Source organism: Pocillopora damicornis, chromosome 3 (assembly GCF_964200805.1).
Source record: "Pocillopora damicornis chromosome 3, jaPocDami1.2, whole genome shotgun sequence".
In the NCBI taxonomy this organism is placed as follows: domain Eukaryota; kingdom Metazoa; phylum Cnidaria; class Anthozoa; order Scleractinia; family Pocilloporidae; genus Pocillopora; species Pocillopora damicornis.
The window spans coordinates 17,566,949-17,583,568 of NC_142672.1; the positions used below are offsets into that span (position 1 = coordinate 17,566,949).

General features: G+C 38.9%; 1 protein-coding gene across 4 annotated transcripts in view; it reads right to left on the minus strand.

Annotated features, from left to right (window-relative positions):
* Positions 1-16,620, minus strand: part of LOC149048592 (adhesion G protein-coupled receptor L4-like) — a 54,774-nt gene that overhangs the window by 33,440 nt on the left and 4,714 nt on the right. For all 4 annotated transcript variants that reach the window (XM_089198844.1, XM_089198846.1, XM_089198845.1 and 1 more), the window contains exon 3: positions 16,545-16,572. In XM_089198844.1, coding sequence (XP_089054970.1) covers positions 16,545-16,572 — 28 coding nt within the window. The remainder of the gene's footprint in view (positions 1-16,544; positions 16,573-16,620) is intronic.

Genomic DNA, 16,620 nt, shown 5'->3' on the forward strand with positions numbered 1-16,620 from the left:
TTAAAGAATTAAAATATAAGAAAAAAAAAGTTTTAATGATGACGTCATCTATACGTGTGTCCTCCAATAGATCATAAGTGAGAACCAATCAGAATGCGTGCATAACTGAGCTTATTATGTAAACTCTCATTAAGCACGCTACAATAAGCCAAACAGAATCCCTGTTTGAATGGTTCAAACAATCTGATCGGCTGTTCAAGACGAAAGCTGTCAAAAGTGTCAAACCATAAAAGTTCAAAAACCATCAAAGTTCACAATCTGCGATAGTTTACAAACTAAAATATTTCGGCAGGTCGAATTTAACACTTTTGCCTGAAGTTTTTAAGCCTCTACTACAGATTCTTGAAGTGAAATGTTCAATGAACTTCAGCCGAATTATGGCTCATAAAAACACCGAGTTTTTTCAATTGACAAGGTAGAAAACAAACTGTTCAAGGCGAGTGTTTTTTGAATGAACGACAGCCGAATTCACCGAAACATGAAGATCGCTCGGGATGACAGCGCCGCAAAACTTGGCTGCAGTGACTGATGTGACTTTCCACTCAACGCATCGGAAAGGATATCGGAGCAAGCTCTTGTTTTTTCACTCGAAGGGCGGCCGATGTTTCTGAGGCTTGCTTTACTGATCTCCACTATGAGCGATCATATTCGCTCAGACACCATCATGATTAGTATTAATAGTTATGCCAGTTTGGTTATATTTTTCATCATTTCTGTTTTGTTCTGTTCTGTTTTTGAACACTGAACTTTAGCTGTGTTTGATTTTTATAACCGTACGTAAGCTTGCAATCTAACTGAACGCGAAAATCTTTAAAACTCGGAATGTCTATTGTGTTTTTCCTTTGAGGATTTTTGTATCTGCTCACATTTTAATAACGTAAATTACGGCGCCTGGTATGTTTACAAACCTTTGTTTGGTTCTTCTGTTGCTACTTGCCGGCTCACTTGTACCGAAATTCCACTTTCAATTATCGGAAAAAAGCTAAAAAGAAGTCCCGGATAAAGTCGAACATAGTACAATTTGGCAGATGGCGTGACAGCTTTAGCTCAGCTCTATGCTCTATACTCTCATCGAGCACGCTCTTTCAACCAATGACAGCGCACGTTATATCCAAACTTTACTATAAACTCTCATAGAGCACGCTCTTTCAACCAATGACAGCGCACGTTATATCCGAACTTTATTATAATTTTTAGTATCACTTGATAGTGATAAGTGGCGATATCTGTAGGAGCGGTCAAGGGCATTTCGCATCGAAAAAAAGTTTTCCATCAAACGTTGCCCAATAAAATATCTTTGGTAGCAAGTAAATAAAACCACATTTATTTAGTTTCTGGAAATACGTTGAAATAAAATTTTTAGAGCTCTCAAAAGTCAAAGCTGCAATACGCCCTTTTCTGAACTCTTGCGACATCGAAAATTTCAAAAGTTGAATAGCCCGGTCGTCGTATCACAACGCATGCAGCAAAAATATTTTGAAATCTGTGTGATATGTAAGGTGTATAGAACGCATTTCAATTTTTATATTCGTTTATTCAGAGGTTCTTCATAATTTATTTACAAACACTAGTTAGACAGCTTTCTGAAATTGTTCAAAAGAACTCTTTCTTTCTTTCTTGGTTGATATTGCTCAAGTCCAGACCAGACCATTAAAAAATCCGCTTGATTTCTGCTAATAAGATGTTTGGCTGCAGAAAAATATAAAAACATCTCGCACTTACTAATTTTCTTCGCCGATGTGACTTCATACTTTAAGCGATTTTTATTATATCGTGACGAAAGACGTCAACAACAACGTATCGAATATCATAATTTGATTAGCGCTCCTAAACTCTTTTTTTAAAAATTTGGCTTCTGTTGTTTCATATTTGAGTTCTGACAACTTACGCTATTCAAAGCTGAATGAAAATTTCAAAACCAAACTACAGGCTTCTATTTAGTGTAACCGGCGATAACAGCACACAATGAAATACACCGTGACCAGTGAGTCTGTCACGTAATTCTATCATGTAATTGTCCCGAATACTTCTTACGTCTAAATAAAGCAGCGATTGCTCGGATTTCTAGCTGACAGGAACAAACGACATTTGGTCGTCACACCTGTTTGCATAACAGTCTCTGTTCATAAGTTTGGAGAGTTCTTGAGAAAAAGAATAACGCATCTCGCATTTTAAATGCGTCTGCGTCTATGGCATCATCCGATTATTGTTGTATTTTAGATAGCTGTTTAAGGCACAATCTCAAGAAGAAACCCTAAATCTGTATGTTGGATAACCACTCTGTTCTATCGAACATTCTCTCTCCATCTATTGTGCAAGCAGTTCGCATATCCTTTGCTACTTGCTCTGGGTTTGGTTTCTAACAGTGTCTCGTCGGATATTAAATTTCTGTGTCAAGTACTGCCTAACGTTTTGCGAAAGCCGTACACTTGCACCTCTCTTATGAAGAGCCTATCCCATAGGAAGCTCTGAGGCACTTGTCAAGGGTTCCGCGGCCACTGCAACCAGTTCAGTCGAACTTTCACCCTCTAATGACAATGACTGAAAGAGATGAACCCACTACCTCTTCACTTTGTCATAAAGACTTTAAGTCATGCTCGCAGGCACAGAACTTACATGATGAACTAGCTGGTTCACATGGAGGTAAAGGTCGACATGGGTCTTAAAATCTTCATCGCAACCAGGTTAAGGGCATTGATAGGAACTACCGTCGTTGCCATCATTCCTTTTTCCTGCTGATGCAATTCGTCGAGCAGTAGTGGGGAAAAATGGAACTTCCTCCACCAGATCCTTCTTTTTCTGTGGAAAAATTGCAATCTTAATTAATTGAATAAACTTTCCAGGCCCAACATTAAACGCTCTCCAAACGCGCAGGCCCTCTTGTGTAAACTCAAAGTTGTGTAAGTTGCTGAAATTGGCAATCTTGTTAATTTCTAGGGTTGAGTTCTGTTCCTGGACTATGCTCACTGACGCCGTCGTTCCCCTGAACGGACTCTCTTTCAATGTGGTATGCATGTCTTATGGCTTTAGTTGCAGTATCTCCTGATTGAGGCTTTTAACGGACACAGATTCCTGTCACACATATCTTCCAACTTGTAGCTAAGAATCGGATTGTACCTCACGAGTTCGATTCCCTGGCGATATCCAAGCTCTCCTAGAGATGATACCAGCTTACTGTTGTGATAGCAACCTGCTTCATCTGATCTTAGAAAAGCCTTTATTATTCCTGTATTTTGTAATTTTATGGTGACAAAGATTTTCTAGCACTGACAGCACTGACAACCAGTCTTGTTTACAGCTGTTAAGAAGGTGTACATGTCAGTTTACTTCCAGGCTTTCCTCCTGTTTATAACAACGCTACTCACATGCCAATTGATTCTCCTCTTAGCAAACCATTCTGCTTGCTTTTCCGTAACTTCACCGCTATGAACTTCATTGCCCAGTCATAAATGTTTCATCTCTCTTCAAAGTATCGACAATTTTCCGCTTGCATTGATTCTGGTTCTCTGCTCTCAGGATATGCCCTCTCCATTCAAAGATCTTAGCGACAGCATTTTTTGCTTCATACAGATAGTCTTCTGCCTGAACCTTGCCCAATTGCACTGTGTACTCAGAAATAGCACCTCTTGCCTCTTCAAGAACACTCTTCAGCTTCTCACAATCTTCACGCTTCACGTTGTGACTCTGACTGCATACTTTCTGAAGGTCAGTGTCCCCAGCATCGCTTCGTGCAAAGACCCTACAGTGATCGGCACATTTGCTATCGTTCTCTTTGCAGTGATTACGGTATGTAGTCTTCAAATACAACTTGCTCTCCTGAAGCCTCCTCCGAATCTCTTCACACCAATCCTTTTCTGCTCCTACGCGTCCCAATTCGTCTATAATTTGGAAAAAATCCTTGAAACCATCCGTTCCCTCAGCTGCAGTATTGTCTAGACCTCCATAGAACGCCATACATCTCAGAAATGGCCCTTGACATTTGCAAATTGACAAAAATCCGGCTCTTTATCCCTTTGGAATCGCTACCAGGGTGTGTCGGATACTGGCACGCTGAGCTTCGGTGCTAGAACTTCCCATAAGTGTGCCTATGCTTTGCGCACACCCACATTTTTGCCATAACTGAGTCTCCTATATCGAATAGCCCAGCTCTTGCTAAGATAAGCTGTCCTTCCATGACACTCTCTTTTGACAGATGAATTAAGCAGAGATGACTCTCTATTGAGTCAGTGCTCTGAGGCAAGTTAAACAAACCGGAAACTCCTCGTGAGTCTCCGAACGAAGTTTCTGAGCAACGCGACTGAAAGCAAGACTTCTTGCTGCGAATACCGCTTCAAGAATTTAGTGTTATTAATCATAAGCAAACCAGTACCGAAACAGACATAGGAACTACAGCTAATAAAATTACGCGCTTTACAAAATAGATATAGCTAACTGTTGGAAAAATGAGGAGAAACGTAACGTGATAATTTGTTTCCTCAAAAATCGCGGGGTCCTTTTCCACAAGAACTCCCTAGAGCTCTAAATAGAAACTGTCATAAAGACAGGTATGCAGACAAAATTTCTCTTATTCCCGCCGACTAGAATTCTGATCCAAATACCTCACCACTGTCAGTTCATTGTTTATTTATTTAGCTTTCGGTCAAACCAGTTCATTTACCTCAAAAAAATGCGTGGGCTTTGTCTCATGAGTTTAAACTGGTGCCGTTTTCTTCATGGTCATGTGTTATTCGAAACGGATGGCGTCAACTTCATTCTATCTTGTTTATTTTAGTAGAATACTTCTACCATGCGAAATGAAATTTGAGTCGAAGTGTACTATAAAACTCGCAGATTAAAAATTATCTAACTTTCTTTGGTTCTTAAAACATGAGATGAGCGATACAACAAATGAATAATTACTCAAGGGGCTGGAACTCCTTGTTTCTTTAAAATGTGAACTACAGTATTTCTGTCATATTTAAAACGAATTTCGGGTTAAATGTCTTCAAATCAATTTGACTTGTATTTCACTTTGCCAGATAAGTCTTGATCCTTCAATTTTTATTTCTTAATTTCACTGCTGTTTAGGGAGATGTGAAGTGACCCCACTACATATGGTCGGTACTATTGACAGAAAGGATGGGTGTGACATTTGCTGTGGCAAGCTGGCATTCAAGAGACTGTCATTAGTACCAGAAGCTTACCACTGGTATAAATTATCAATCTTTTGTTCTCTCCACACAACTTGCCTCAACTAGCTTATGCTGTATGCAACTTGTGTCTATACCTTTTTTGTAACTATAAAATTACCAATAAAGTTTTTTGAACGTTTTGTCCAAATTTCACGGGAAAAGAATACGAGGAGTGATCAGGTGAAATATTGTCCTGTTCCTTAACAGTATTTGAGCCTCCAGTCAGAGCTATAAAATTTCTTAAGCGACTGATTTATGATTTTTCTGCCTTAAAATTAGCACAGCCAAACCCCTGGCTTGAAAACTTTTAATTTCTGCAAATAGGCATCCAAGCCGATGCCCATTACTGCAGAATATGCGATGTCAAAGTCCCCTTTTGACTTAAGTCTCATTTCTCTAAAATCTGATAGATGTAAATCATCCATTTTCATAAAGAGATCAACAAACTTCTTCACATTAGTTTAACCTACCTCACTAAGTCTTATTCCTGAAAAGAAAAGGCTTTTGGAAATATTTTGTTTTATATCCTCACTATTAAATATCAGCTTTACCGGTTCTTTGTTGTTTGGCATGTGTAAGAGTCTTTCCAGACCGTCAAATTGTCACACAACTCTTGTAATTTAATAGGTTGGAGAATAAGGTTGCAAAGAGTGTATACGATTTTTTTGTGCAGTTGAAATGATAAATGATAGTGATTTTTACTAGGTAATAATTGATTTATTTAACTATTCATCTTACAACTGGAAGCCCAAACTAGTACTTGTTTTCATTCACAATTTCCCCACATCATCGATCATATCTGATGATATTTCCGAGACTAATGATTGAAAAGACTTTATCTTACTCTGATAAAATCCATAGTTATTCCTCCATTTCTAACCAGATGGAGCTACCATATCTCTAGCATTAGCATTGTCTTACTTTTCTTTACTCAACATTGACCTTTTTTATTTTGGTAATCGGCCCTGCCGGTTGTGATTCATGTAAAAAAAAAAAACTTTTGAAACAAAACATAAACCTCTGTAAACTTAACATTTTTGCTAAAATTGGAGGTACACTGCACTAGCAGTACAGTGGAAGCTCTAAAAAACGCTTACAGAAAGGCGAGTACTTCAAATGATCACCGATAATTTGAGATAGCAATGATACGATAAAAGTATACTATCCAATTCTTTTATACTCGTCGACAAGCCACTTGCATCCTTCAAAAATAACATCATCTTCATCGATCTCTCAGACAATCATGAGACAAGACTCGAACAATCTTTTGCATTCTGAAAGTAACTTCCTTCCGCACAATATACTACAATAGTATAATACAATAATTTCGAGGATTTGCCGCTTCTATCTACGTTACAGAAGAAAAAATGAGAAGAGAGGTTGTCTCAAATACTCGAACCATTGTTTTTCCCGACATATTTTACTGCTTATTTTCTTTCGTATTTCTCGAGTGGGAAACTGACGCAGGCGCATACCAGCGGTTTCTCGTATCAAACCAAAATTTACCGGACATGCGCAGCAAAATGCCCCTCTGCTTTTGCGAGCGCTAATCAAATAAAATTATGATGTTCGATAAGTTGTTGTTGACGTCTCTCGTCACGAGATAATAAAATTTGTCAGATTTTAGCCTTTTAAAATGTTTAAAGTATTAATCAGTGTGTTCTTAACGCTTACTATATTTTCCACTTGAAATGGTTAAAATCAGAGATTTATTGAGCTACTCATATAAAACGGTCGGAGCTTGCTCAATGAACTGTCACGCAAGCAAAATCGCTTAAAGTGTGAAGTCACCACGGCGAAGAAAATTAATAAGTGCGAGATGTTTTTTTATTTCTTTTTTTTTGAGAGGGCACGGTAACGAATCTTGCAATCTGATTGGTTCCTTACCCAGTCGGTATTTTCCTATCTCTGCCCACGGGCCACGGTAACGCTTTCGTGAGTCGCCAAGTACATCCCAACTTTCGTTGACATTTTTCATAAATATATCTCGTTTTTCCAGCTGGGCAGTATTTTTAAGCAAACACGTCGGTCACTACCTCAAGCCGATGAATAACATGAATCCTCTCTTTTCTCTCGCTCAAATCACTTTGGTTGACAAAAAAATATTATTTTCAGAATGAATTTTCATAAGCAATAGTGTCATTACTTTGGTTGACAAGCGGTCTAAAACCCGTCTGCAATTAATTTTAATCGTTCACATAAAGTACCTACAATTTTAAAACGTGAGGTATTTGGTTACAATTAAACTGAACGATGGAACTTTCATTCATTTGATACCTGAATTTTCTCAAGCAATTTGTTCGCAGTGAAAGAGCCAGTGAAGTTTTAATTTACGTTCTACAACAAATATATGCTCTCGGTGAGTCTTTCCAAGTCCGTTCAATTTGAACATTGGTACCGTAAATTGCACAACAGAAACTGAAGGAATTTTTTGAGAAAAGGCCGCATTAAATCCCCTTGTGTCTCGTTGGAGTGTGCCATTCGGATTTAGTTTTTGTGAAGGAAAGACCAGGTTTACACACGCCATTGTAGCAAACAAACGAGCAAACTCTCACAACTTCAAAATAAAAAAAATTGAATTTACTCACAATTACTTTCCTCGCCGTTTACTTAATGAACAGAGGTAAATCTTCGCACATGAATGAATCGTCGATGAGAGTGAATAATGCTTTCCGTTAGATCATTGACTGTTTTTGAAGAAAACATTGTCGTGATAGTCCTTGCCAAACTAGTTCCGTTGTTTTTCAAATGTTCCTACGCTTTTTTTAACTTACGCGCTCTCTAATTGACAGGCGTCAGATTGTGACAGATACTTGTAAAAATAACGTTTCAAAGTTTGTTTGGAAGCCTTTTAAATTATCGTTACGGAAGTGAAAATGTTTCGCTGAGGCATCGCTCTTAAATTTGCATCACCTCTATTTTAATTACCATTTACTCGCTCAAAAACTGTTCAGTTTATGGAAGATCTTGCAGTATTTACAGCCCTAAATCATTCGGGTTCTTTCGGAAAGAATTTCGTGAAGTTTCAAAAAAAATAAATATGTTATTTACCGGCTAAGGGTCGGTCCGTATGGTGAAAAACTGTGACCTCGGTCTTGAAAATGCTGCCCTCGGCCTACGCCCTCGGGAAGTATTTTCAAAACCTCGGTCACAGTTTTTCACCATACGGACCTCCCAGCCGGCAAATAACACATATATATTTTTCTGCAGCCAAACATCTTATTAGCAGAAATCAAGCGGATTTTTTAATGGTCTGGTCTGGACTTGAGCAATATCAACCAAGAAAGAAAGAAAGAGTTCTTTTGACCAATTTCAGAAAGCTGTCTAACGAGTGCTTTTAAATAAATTATGAAGAACCTCTGAATAAACGAATATCAAAATTGAAATGCATTCTATACATCTTACATATCACACAAATTTCAAAATATTTTTGCTGCATGCGTTGTGATACGAGGACCGGGCTATTCAACTTTTGAAATTTTCAATGTCGCAAGAATTAAAAAAAGGGCCTATTACAGCTTTGACTTTTGAGAGCTCTAAAAATTTTATTTTAACGTATCTCCAGAAACTAATGTAGTTTTATTTACTTGCAAAGTTTGAGGGAAAACTTTTTTCCGACGCGAAATGCCCTGGACAGCTCCTACAGAGATCCCCACTTAAATCTTGTTTCATTTTTAAAATATAGCATTCATAACAATGTCAATCGCCAGTGTTGCAGATAAATGCAAGCAGCTCGTGTGACAACAAAGTGCCAAGTTTGATCGGTGGGAAAAATTACTACAAAGAATGAGATCTATGAACTTGACTTTCAAATTTAAGGGCCTGTTTACATGGAGGTGGAGGACCCCAGGTAGGTGAGGTAACCCGCCTAGGTGGGGTAACCCGCCTGTCCATATAATTTCTTATTTTATTTTGATCACGTTTACATGATAGGTGGGGTGACCCGCCTAAGCGGGTTGCCCGGTCTGCCAGGTAGGGTAACCCTGTCAGCCGGGGTGACAATTTGCCATGTAAACGTGTCAAGGTGGAGTAACCCGCCTAGCCGGGGTCGCGGTTCATGGCAAAAAGCTCAAAAGCGAAACATGTATGTTTTAAAACTTTGTACATATCCTAGCCGTCTCATGGCAGAAATCACCAGTTGGTTTCCCAAACTATTTCGTATAACGTATTAAGTCAACGGTTTCTCGCGAAACCAAACACCGCGTAACACAACGCATGACGCTTTCATAAATAAATACATATGTGTCCAAGAATTAATCTTTCATCTTTTCGAGATGTGAGCTTGGGACGCCTCTGCTCAAACTCCTTAGTTGCAAGCGCAACAACAACCTCAAGAAACCTCAACCCAGCACCCCGGGGTTATAAGATTACATGTAAACGCGGCTAGGCGGGTTACCTCACCTACCTGGGGTCTGTTGAAGTCCTAAATGTAATAACTGTCCTAAATGTAATAAAGTCCTAAATGTAATAACATTTCGATTACCAATCGATTCCATCCTATGGAGCTTCCAGCCAAGCACTAGCCCACTTTGGGCTGGAAATGATTTTCTTCAACTCGATCAATAAACCGCTATAAGGACCATACTTCGACTGCTGATATTTCTTATGTCTAGCAAGACGCTGATTGATATCAGCGGGCCCATAATGTGACATGTATACTGGTCAGCGGTTTTTTTGGAGCAACAGCTGTCACTAACATATCAATGTGGATGTCCACCATAACAACAATGCACTGCAGGAGTTAAACGATTGCATAAGAGGCTTATTACATTTAGGACTAAATGTTATTACATTTAGGACTTTATTACATTTAGGACCAAATGTTATTACATTTAGGACTTTATTACATTTAGGACAGTTATTACATTTAGGACTTCAACAGGGTCCCCCACTTCCATGTAAACAGGCCCTAACACACAAGGTGCACTGCAAAACGTTGTAGCTCTTTTTTTTTTTTTTACATCAAAATTTGCTGTTGTGTTGCGCCTGATTTGACGTTGTGAAGACATATTTTTAAAAGGGAAAGGAATGCAAGATATTTTTGCTGTTTACCCTTGGACAAGGGAGCGTGTCTTGTTTAATATTCTAAATGCATGACTGAGGAAGCCAAGAGTAAGAAACTGAAATATGGCCAATAGTTTTCGGAAATTGTCGGCCTTTTCATTTCGACGAGAAAAAATAATGGGTCATAATTTTCCCTTGATTGCGATCATCCTCCCCCTCAATCCTCATAACACTCTCAATAGTGTGACGCACTCCAACGCACGCTGAACATGAAAATAGTGTTTTGCATACGATTTCGTAACAAGTTCTTCGATGTGATCTTTCCAAGTTAAACTGGAGTTGAAGGTAAGTCCGAGTAACTTGGCGTGTTGTTCAAATTCGATAGGAACTACGTTAATACATGCCCTTGGAAACGGTGGTCGTTGAGGATTGAAGCAGATGGTCAGTTCCCTTGTCTTATCGCAGTTTAAATGAAATAAATAAATGGGAAATGGTTTAGGACACTGTTGTGTCATTAACATATTTCCACATGTTGAAAATTTTGGAAACTGACAGATCATTGATCATGAAAAGGAAAAGCCAAGGGCCCAATTTCGTCCCTTGGGACACTCCTGAAGGGACTTTATCCCACCCTGACAGGCAGTCTTTGCCAAGTTTGACCCTCTGAAACCAGCAAGTAAGGAAGCTGATAATTCAGTTGATAGTACTGTTAGGGATATCAAGTTGTTTCAACTTCGCTACTAGGGTGTCGTGATCTATCGGATCAAAAGCCTTTCGGTAATTGAAAAGAAGGACTCGTATAGCTGCTCCATTTCCGTCTGTTGCCTCGAGCCATTCGTGCAACATATTTATAAGCGTAAGAACTGTAAAAGGTCCTGATACGGTGCCGAACTGGATGGGGCCGACCACCTTTTCCAGAGCTGGTTTCACAATGTCTGAGATAACAAATCCTCGGCTATTTTCGAAAGGGCAGAGGGGGTAAGTGAGATCGATCGGAGCAGTTTCTTAGGATCTATCACTCGCTTGACCTTCGGAAGGGGGGTTACGTCTGCAAGTTTCCAAACGGAGGGTAACTTCTGTTCCTTGTATAAGGTATTCGAGGTGTCACATACGGGTTGAGCTAGGACTTCAACATACTCTTTTGATACCCAGTTTAAGAGACCGTCCGGGCCCGGGGCTTTTTGTTTGTTGAGATGTTTCAAGTTATTGTATACCCGTTGAACTGATACTTCTAGGAAATCTGGATTTTCTTCTAATGGCAATAAGGTAAGCGTAGGGTCGCAGTCCATGGGCTTGTAAGACTGCAAAGAATCCAAAAGAGTGTCGCTGATAGCGTTGGCAATTTCAGGTGGAGACATGTTCGTGAAGCGGGGACTTTGAGGCTAGAAAACAACCTTGAGCTTTATTTCTTGGATACACAAAGATTATGTATTTCATTCCACCACCGGCGTGGGTTTACGCCCTTAAGATCTTGGACTTTGGAGGCGTAATTCATTCCCTCGCAACGTTTGCTTTCTCTGTTGGCTGTGTTGCGGTAGAAATTGAACACGGGACCGTGGTTACTGGAATGAAAGGTGATCTAGCGCATGCATATTAGCTCCTTCAGCTTCACTGACATCCAGGGGGCGTTCTTGGGGTAGACTTTGATGATCGTTTCTAGCATGGTGTTGTTCATGTCAGTTTCTACCGGTTAACCGAAAATCCGAAGCTTTTTCCTCACAGGTGCTTTGATCGTTGACGTGTGACCAATCGATGCTACCAAGGTACTGGCCGAGGCTTGACTTCTTGCTTTCTCTTGTACCCTTTATAGTGATAGATTTCCTGGTGTGCTGATGCGGTACTCTTTCCTTGGGTTGCACAATAACTGTGCCGTGGTCGGAGAGGCCAAACGGGGGAAAACTCGCTGGTGTTGAAAAATGTTCACCCATGTTGGTTAACAACAAATCGAGAGTAGCCTGTCCTTTTGTCGGAAATTCCATGAGATGTTTCAACTCAATTTGATTTTGCAGGTGACTTGTGTTCAAACGGTTGAAATCACCGACAATAATGAACCCACAGTTGGGAAATGTAGCTTCTGCTGTTGTTATACGGTTGAGTAAGTTCTGGCCATCGGACTCAGTGGGACTGTTCCGACCTGGATGGTAAACAACCCCCAGTGCAATGCATGAGAACCCTTGAGGGGACCGCGAAGGGTTTAACTTGAACCTAAAAAAATGCACTGAGAAGTTTACTTTTGTTAAATGTTTACATTACGTTCCACGCTCGGGGTCAGTTATCTTCGGCAAAACAATGTTCAGATCCAGTGAGAAGGAAACTGTTGTTAGTGTTCCCAGTGTCAGGAATGGGTAAAGTATGGCCATTCGAAATTAAATTTTTTTAGAAAAAAGTATCTAGCACATGGGCAGAGATTCTTCTCACATGAAATATCCATTTGGTTATGTCCACATAGCGTACGATTTTTCAGTGTCGGTGGCAGGGAGAGTATATACAAATCGCGCCCTGCAGCTAAATTTCATTTAAATTAAATTTGAACAAATCTGTTTTGTTTGATAACTTGATCTTGCGTGGAGAGCGATCGGGTTCCTGAAGGCTTTTTCCCCTTCGTAAATCAAACTTGACAGTTAAACTTAGTATCAGATGTTCCCTTTTTGGTTTATCAACTTTTTTCTTACAATAGCTATCTGCATGTATTTTTGTTTTACAGAGAAAGTTTTATTTCAGTTTTTTACTTTTGGTTTTGTTAGTCATACGTGTAGAATATTTAACAAGACAATCTTCTATGACAAATTTCTTTATTCTCTAAACCTGTTGCTTATATGAAATATGTAGGTATGGCTGAGGGCCGGGAGAAGTTACAAGTTAAAGAATTTTTAATTGTCGGAGTCTGAGAGTGGAAGAGTTAAAGCAGGCATACGATTTGTGAACCTGAATTTTCTGATATAAAAAGAACGGTGCAATGTTATTCTAAATGAGATGGAGAGGCTGGAAAGCGATATGTTAAGCTGTTACTATTTTCCACACTAGTTATTGTCATTCATCTCTGTTTCGCAGGTAAAGGGCAATTTCAGTTTCTTACTCCTGCAGCGTAATTTCAGTTTCTTACTCTAGCGATTAATAGAATACTAAGTAAGACATGCTTCCTTGTCCGAGGGTAAGCAGCAAAAATATCTAACATTCCTTTCACTTTTAAAAATATGTCTCCACCACGTCAAATCAGGTGCAACAGAATAGCAAATTCTGATGTAAAAAAAGGGCTACAATGTTTTGCAATGCAGCTTGTGTGTTAAAGTGGAAGGTCATGTTGATAGAACTCACCGATCAAACTCGGCACTTTTTTGTCATACGAGCTGCTTTCATTTATCTTTGTTTCTTGCTATCGGTCTCAACCCTCAAACAGCTGGGACTCTGGAGAGCACACAGTTTTTTTTAAAGTTTATATCAGCAGCTGAAAAACTAAACTAAATGAAGTGAAAATCATTATTTTCCTGCTTATACATGTAGTAGAGTTAAAACTGCGCACACAAGTTACATTTTAATTACAGTGAAAAAGGATTGGAACGAACAGATGGTTTCAAAGGTTATATTAGCTGCTGCTGAAAACTAAATTAAATAAAAATCATTATTTTCCTACTTGGAAGTAGAAATATTTCAAAAGAAAATTTAGGAAAGATTTAAACATAGAAGAGTTATAATTGCTGCTCACACCAGTTACTTTTTGGTTGCTGTGGAAAAGGCATGAAACTGACGAATGCGATTCGAAGAATAAGTAATAAGAAGTTGGATTGTTTCGAATACTTAAAACTTATGCCATCGATATGACGGCGAAAACACCGCCGTTTGGTAAAAAAAAAATGGCTCCCCATACCATAAAGCCCTCAACCTTCGTTCAAACAGAGCATTGTAGCGCAACATTTTCACTCCCTCTAGAAGGCAAAAGCTTTGGTAGTTCGTCATTATTGTTCAGGAGATTCGTCAATTTAACCCAAACCTCCGCTTTCTGTGTGCTCACGAATGTAAAACAATGATATCGACAATGGAAAGTCTCAACGTTGGAGAAAATAAAAGGTTTTTCGACCTCACGGAAGGAAAAAGAAACCAACTCTTAGTTGATGTATGGGCTTTAGCGGGCTAAAGTTTCATTTTTTTCTTAAGGTACGATGGCATTCAAACAGACAGCTTACTACCAAAAATGGAAGAAAAACCGCTTTGAATATGAAACCGAGCTTCCTTAGGAAATACTAAAACAATGTATTTTTATAAGACACTCACAGTAGAGTTATTACTAGAAATAGTTTTAGCTCTGAGAAAGTACAGTTTTATTGACGGCTTATCGAGTAATAGCCATAACACTCTATACGATTAAATTATGTTCTGCTCATAAACTAGTATGAGGATGACAAAGTACATGCAAGAGAATATGAACAGTTTTTAGTATAATTGCTCAGGTGATTATACAGATGTGCGCACTCTGATTGGTTGAAGATTGCGTCATATCTCGCAATATTAATCTCTCGCGAGGTGATTAAAGGGCCGCCTCGCGCTTTGTAATCGTTTTTTGAAACAGCACTCGATAAAACACTTGATAGGTGGAAAGTCTCGAGCGTAGGAACAATGAAATATACAATTTACGGAAAAATAACGGAATTTTAAACGACATCGACTCAAAACATTCCTCAAGAGCTGCTTTTTAGGTCAGAATTTGCATCCTCGGGTAACGGGCTTCGTGCACTCTTATACAATGTAGCTATAGTTCATTCCTTCTAAGTTATTCTCTCTAATTAAAGGGGACGATTATTTCACCAAAACTATGCAATAAAAAACATAGGTCACTGTACTCGTCCACCGATCGAAAAAAATAATTCGCTGTGTTCTTGTAATGGCACGTGTGTTAAGTCGCCTAATTAATGCAGAGTGCGAAGTGCAATACTAAGGAAGCACCCTAATCTCGTGGAGAAGCTTTCTGCATAAACAAAAACGGTGATATTGTCTGTAACAACTTTCATGCATCAAATGAAGGCCAGTACGGACAAAAATATTTCAGTCACGTAATAAAACAAACTGACAGTTGTTTTTGACATGACTAAATATTTTCCAATGAAAGAGAATACACTATAAACAGTTTCGCGTATTAATAACGCAAGTTAAAGGAGATGTCACATATTATAAACATAGTCCAAGAAAGGGAGGAACAAGCTGGTCGAATTACTTCATTTCTTAAAACGGCGAAAACCTTCTTAAAAACTTGCTATCACATAAGTTAGCTTTTAATCAGCTAAGTAAATGTTAAGGAGTTTTTCTTTGAACAGGATAGCATGACAGACAGGCAGACAGACAGTATGACAAACCTAAACTTGAGAACGACTATCTTCAACGAATTGATCGAAACGTCGTGCGAACTGCACTCCACCCCAGAACACAGTTGTAACAATGTAATAAGAAATTTAAACTCATGATTGTGTCGTACTGCTATCTAAAGCAACGCATTGTTTTAATAACTTCATTCATAATAATCATATGCTTCCTGCGCAAAATTATTTTCCGCTTTAATTAGGAACCATCCATGGTTCGTGACCTGAACCATAAATGGTTAATTGAAACACTGGCACCAGACTGCGAGGTTACCTCTCAGTGCGTATTGTCGGCTGCAACTACTTTATTTTGGAATTTCACAAAACACTTTAAAATCCATTCTTTTTCTGCTCTTTTCCCAGGTACCTTGCATTCAGTGTTGCGAAACTGAATATAGTTCATTCAACATCTGCACTATTTACCAACATGTCTCATGCTGGGTCCTTATTTGAAAACAGACGAAAGGGAATCGCATTCAATAATACATTAGTAACTTTCTACAATGAGTGAGGCTCAGCTCTTTTCTTTTAAGTTGTACGCGGGAATTTCATCCAAAACGTGTCTTCTATTTTCAAAACGTATGTTGGATCATTAACAATCTTTGAGGGAACACTCCAATTTTTACCGTTTCCTCGTTTCAGTTATCTTCGTTAAAACGCTCATCAGAGGTGCGATATAAGACCGAATATTGACGTTTTATAAACTACATACGGATAGAAAACGCAATAGATACAGAGCTATCACAGCAAATGTTTCCAAGTGAGATAGCCTTAGCACAGAGCACAGAGGTTCATAAAAGGTAAACGATAACAATCATGAAAAAAAAACCGTTCGAGAGAAGTCGACATTTTTCTGCTGGTCAGGTAACGTTTCACAACTCCTATATAATATGGATAGGTCGAGGCCAGTCATTTGTCAAATTAGAATTCGAGAGGCCTTAACCAACAAGGAAGGCGGAAAAAAGGTTCTTTTTCAAGCCATAAACAGCATTGCCATAGTACTTAGATTCTTGGTACTTACCGAGTGCTTGGAGGGAGTTAAAGAAAACCTACCAAACGAAAACGGGAGACGTGAATTACATATTTTCAATTGAACG